Below are 3,934 nucleotides of genomic sequence, written 5' to 3' on the forward strand. Positions count from 1 at the left end.
GGCCAGAGGGGGGCGGTGAGTTTTCCTCGCTGCTCTCCGGGCAGGCGCTACCTTCGGTCTGAGAGTCCAGGGAGGATTCTGTCCTTGCTCCGGGGGCGGCCTGGTCTGGTATTTGTGGGCCGGGAAGAAGCCGGCATCCGGGGTCAGCGGGGCTGCGCCTGGGCCCGCAGCCTCTGCGCACGTGCCTCCGGCAGTGGGGACTCGGCTGCCCGACCCGGTCCGGTGTGCCCGATGTTCCGGAATCCGCGTTTTCCCGCCGCCCTCCCCGGAGGCTCTCGCTCCGCCCTTCCTGAAATCCCTTATATTAACTGTGGCCAAAGCCCTAAGAAACACAGCTCATTGTTGGCAGCTGCCGGGCGGTCTCGCCGAGCTGTGAGGGCAGCAGAGGGGAAATAAAAGGGAACGGCTCCGATTCTGCCCCAGCGGCCGCTGCAAGACTTCGGCGCCGACTTCGCGACAGCGAGCGCCTTGCACGCCAGAAAGGCCCCCTCTATGTGCTGCTGAGCCGGCCCTGGACCCGACGATCCCGCCCTCGGTCTTCGGAGCAGAAATCGCAAGGACGGAAGGTAAGCGCGGCGGGCGAAGCTGGCTGGGGCTTCTGCCAGCCCAGTCCTCCGAGGGCTGGGTTTGCCCGGAGGAAGAGCGTGAGGCGGAGCTGGGGAATAACAACAGGATGTGCAACAACAGGATGAGGAGGGCTGATTTCATGCCTGAAGTTCGCGGCAGAGCTACGGGGCACTTCCTTTATTAGGCGACTTCGGGGAGCAGAGGGGGGTGTGGGCTTGGGTCCCCCGCCCGATCGCAGGGGAAAGGGCTGTTTGTGCAGCGCGCGGCTCTGTTGTGGGTGGCAGGTCCGCCTTGGTGGCGAGCCCGGGTGCACAGGCTCCTAGTGGGATCCTCGGGATGATGATTCGCAGCCGAAGTGCGTCGGGTGAGCCTGGGGGCCAGAGTCGAGAAAAAGGGGTGCACTGAGGTGGGCGACACGTGTGGCGCAGGGCTTACCGTCTGCCCTTTTCACTTTCAGGACTGGAAATGGCAGACCATATGATGGCCATGAACCACGGGCGCTTCCCCGACGGCACTAACGGGCTGCACCACCACCCTGCCCACCGCATGGGTGTGGGGCAGTTCCCGAGCCCCCATCATCACCAGCAGCAGCCCCAACACGCCTTCAACGCGCTGATGGGCGAGCACATACACTACGGCGCGAGCAACATGAACGCCACGAGCGGCATCAGGCACGCGATGGGGCCGGGGACTGTGAACGGAGGGCACCCCCCGAGCGCGCTGGCTCCCGGGGCCAGGTTTAACAGCTCCCAGTTCATGGGCCCCCCCGTGGCCAGCCAGGGAGGCTCTCTGCCGGCCAGCATGCAGCTGCAGAAGCTCAACAACCAGTATTTCAACCACCACCCCTATCCCCACAACCACTACATGCCGGATTTGCACCCTGCTGCAGGCCACCAGATGAACGGGACAAACCAGCACTTCCGAGATTGCAACCCCAAGCACAGCGGCGGCAGCAGCACCCCCGGCGGCTCGGGCGGCAGCAGCACCCCCGGCGGCTCGGCGGGCACCTCGGGCGGCGGCGCGGGCAGCAGCAACAGCGGCGGCGGCAGCGGCGGCAGCGGCAGCAGCAACATGCCCGCCTCCGTGGCCCACGTCCCTGCTGCAATGCTGCCGCCCAATGTCATAGACACTGATTTCATCGACGAGGAAGTGCTTATGTCCTTAGTGATAGAAATGGGTTTGGACCGCATCAAGGAGCTGCCCGAACTCTGGCTGGGGCAAAACGAGTTTGATTTTATGACGGACTTCGTGTGCAAACAACAGCCCAGCAGAGTAAGCTGTTGACTCGATCGAAACCCCAGCGAAAGAAATCAAATCCCCCAGCTTCTTCGGTGTGAATTAAAAAACATTCCCTTAGACACAGTATCTCACTTTTCAGATCGTGAAAGGTTTGAGAACTTGGAAACAAAGTAAACTATAAACTTGTACAAATTGGTTTAAAAAAATTGCTGCCACTTTTTTTTTTTTCTGTTTTTGTTTCGTTTTTGTAGCCTTGACATTCACCTCCCTTATGTAGTTGAAATATCTAGCTAACTTGGTCTTTTTTGTTGTTTGTTTTTACTCCTTATTTCCTCACTTTCTCCAGTGCTCAACTGTTAGATATTAATCTTGGCAAACTGCTTAATCTTGTGGATTTTGTAGATGGTTCCAAATGACTGAACTGCATTCAGATTTACGAGGGAAAGGAGAAATTGCATTAGTTGGTTGCATGAACTTTGAAGGGCAGATATTACTGCACAAACTCTGCCATCTCGCTTCATATTTTTAACTATGCATTTGAGTACAGACTAATTTTTAAAATATACTAAACTGGAAGATTAAACAGATGTGGGCCAAACCATTCTGGATCAGGAAAAGTCATACTGTTCACTTTCAAGGTGGCTGTCCCCCTCCCCGATATGTACAGACAATAATAGGGTGTGGAATGTCATCAGTGGCAAACATTTCACAGATTTTTATTTTGTTTCTGTCTTCAACATTTTTGACACTGTGCTAATAGTTATATTCAGTACATGAAAAGATACTACTGTGTTGAAAGCTTTTTAGGAAATTTTGACAGTATTTTTGTACAAAACATTTTTTTGAAAAAATACTTGTTAATTTATTCTATTTTAATTTGCCAATGTCAATAAAAAGTTAAGAAATACTTGTTTTCTAGAAGTCATTTGGGGGTGGTTATTCCCTTTGGTGGCTTTCTTTTTTTCTCTTGAACACTTTATTGATGAGAGTAAGCATTCCAGAGGATAAATTACAGGACACTAAAACAGGTCATGATGAGCTTACAGCAGAGAGCAGGATTTAACATAATTGGCATAATGCTTCATTGTTACCACTGTAACATGCCTCTTGGTGTGGTTTAATCAAAAGCTGCGAAGTTGTCAAAGAGCATTTTTTTTTCTTAATTGCCATCATCTTCAAGTGTACTCCAGAGTTTAAAAGGTTTGTAATACTAAATGTTATAAATATTATTTCACAGGGTGGGAGGGGAAAAATCAAGTGTTTCTGGTTATACCTGATTCAACTACTTAAGTGGGGGTAGACTGGAATAAAATACTGGAAGATTGATGAGGATGGCATTAAATATAAATCTACCTTTATCTCTAGTGACGAATTTTATTTCTCAGCAAAAGTATTAAAGAGAGGCACACATATTCTAGCTTAATCTCTGAAAAAGCTTCTGGCTGGTTTATAGTTCTAAGAAGAAGAGGGGGTGGAATTCCACCTTGAGGCTTTCTATTTTGTTCTCTTATATTTAAAATTTACTCAGCAAGGTTGACGCAAAGGTCAAATTACAATCTTTACAAGATGTTCCCTCTCAAGCATGCCCTGTTTTTCAGAATTCTGAGCTTTTACTGTTACAGGCATTGGGTGCAAAGGACATGAGGATAAGATCCTTTTTAATTTTACCTGGATGCGTTATCAAGAAGACATAACTACAGTCAAGTAGGTGTCAAGTTTTGCCTTATATAATCAAGCAAAGGAAAAAGTAATATGGTTAAAATCTCAAATGATCCCAGTTAGAAGGAGAAAGAATTTTGTTTTCCCTTTCATGTTTTCCTAGCTTATAAGAGCAACACACGGTACACTCATGAAAAAATACGGTCTTGTATATAACCTACTGGAGGAGTACAGAAATGTAGGTTGTGGAAAATCTCACAAATAATCCTTTAAAAGAGCTTTTCATTTAGACTCTTAGATTCTAATCTTAAATCCGATATTTCATAATAAAAAAATCAGGAGAAGAGGGTATATAGAAGTGTTAAATTGCAGTGAGTCTGGCATAAAAGCTGATTTCAGTATAATTCAGCTCACCTACATTCTATAATTCTATTTCCAAGGCAGGCCATTAAAATTAAGATGCATACTC

At 48.6% G+C, this 3,934-nt stretch overlaps 1 protein-coding gene across 1 annotated transcript; it reads left to right on the top strand.

Annotated features, from left to right (window-relative positions):
• Positions 1–313: 313 nt before the first annotated feature.
• CITED2 (Cbp/p300 interacting transactivator with Glu/Asp rich carboxy-terminal domain 2) lies at positions 314–2,713 on the top strand. Its single transcript, XM_036871060.1, has 2 exons — positions 314–566; positions 1,025–2,713. The coding sequence occupies exon 2, from the start codon at positions 1,033–1,035 to the stop codon at positions 1,849–1,851; it is 819 nt and encodes a 272-aa protein (XP_036726955.1). The 5' UTR covers positions 314–566; positions 1,025–1,032; the 3' UTR covers positions 1,852–2,713.
• Positions 2,714–3,934: the final 1,221 nt, after the last annotated feature.

Source organism: Balaenoptera musculus, chromosome 12, assembly GCF_009873245.2.
Source record: "Balaenoptera musculus isolate JJ_BM4_2016_0621 chromosome 12, mBalMus1.pri.v3, whole genome shotgun sequence".
NCBI lineage: Eukaryota > Metazoa > Chordata > Mammalia > Artiodactyla > Balaenopteridae > Balaenoptera > Balaenoptera musculus.

What these genes read in the sequence shown, in the direction of transcription:
- CITED2 (XM_036871060.1), top strand. Translation starts at nt 1,033, where the DNA reads ATGGCAGACCATATGATGGCCATGAACCACGGGCGCTTCCCCGACGGC.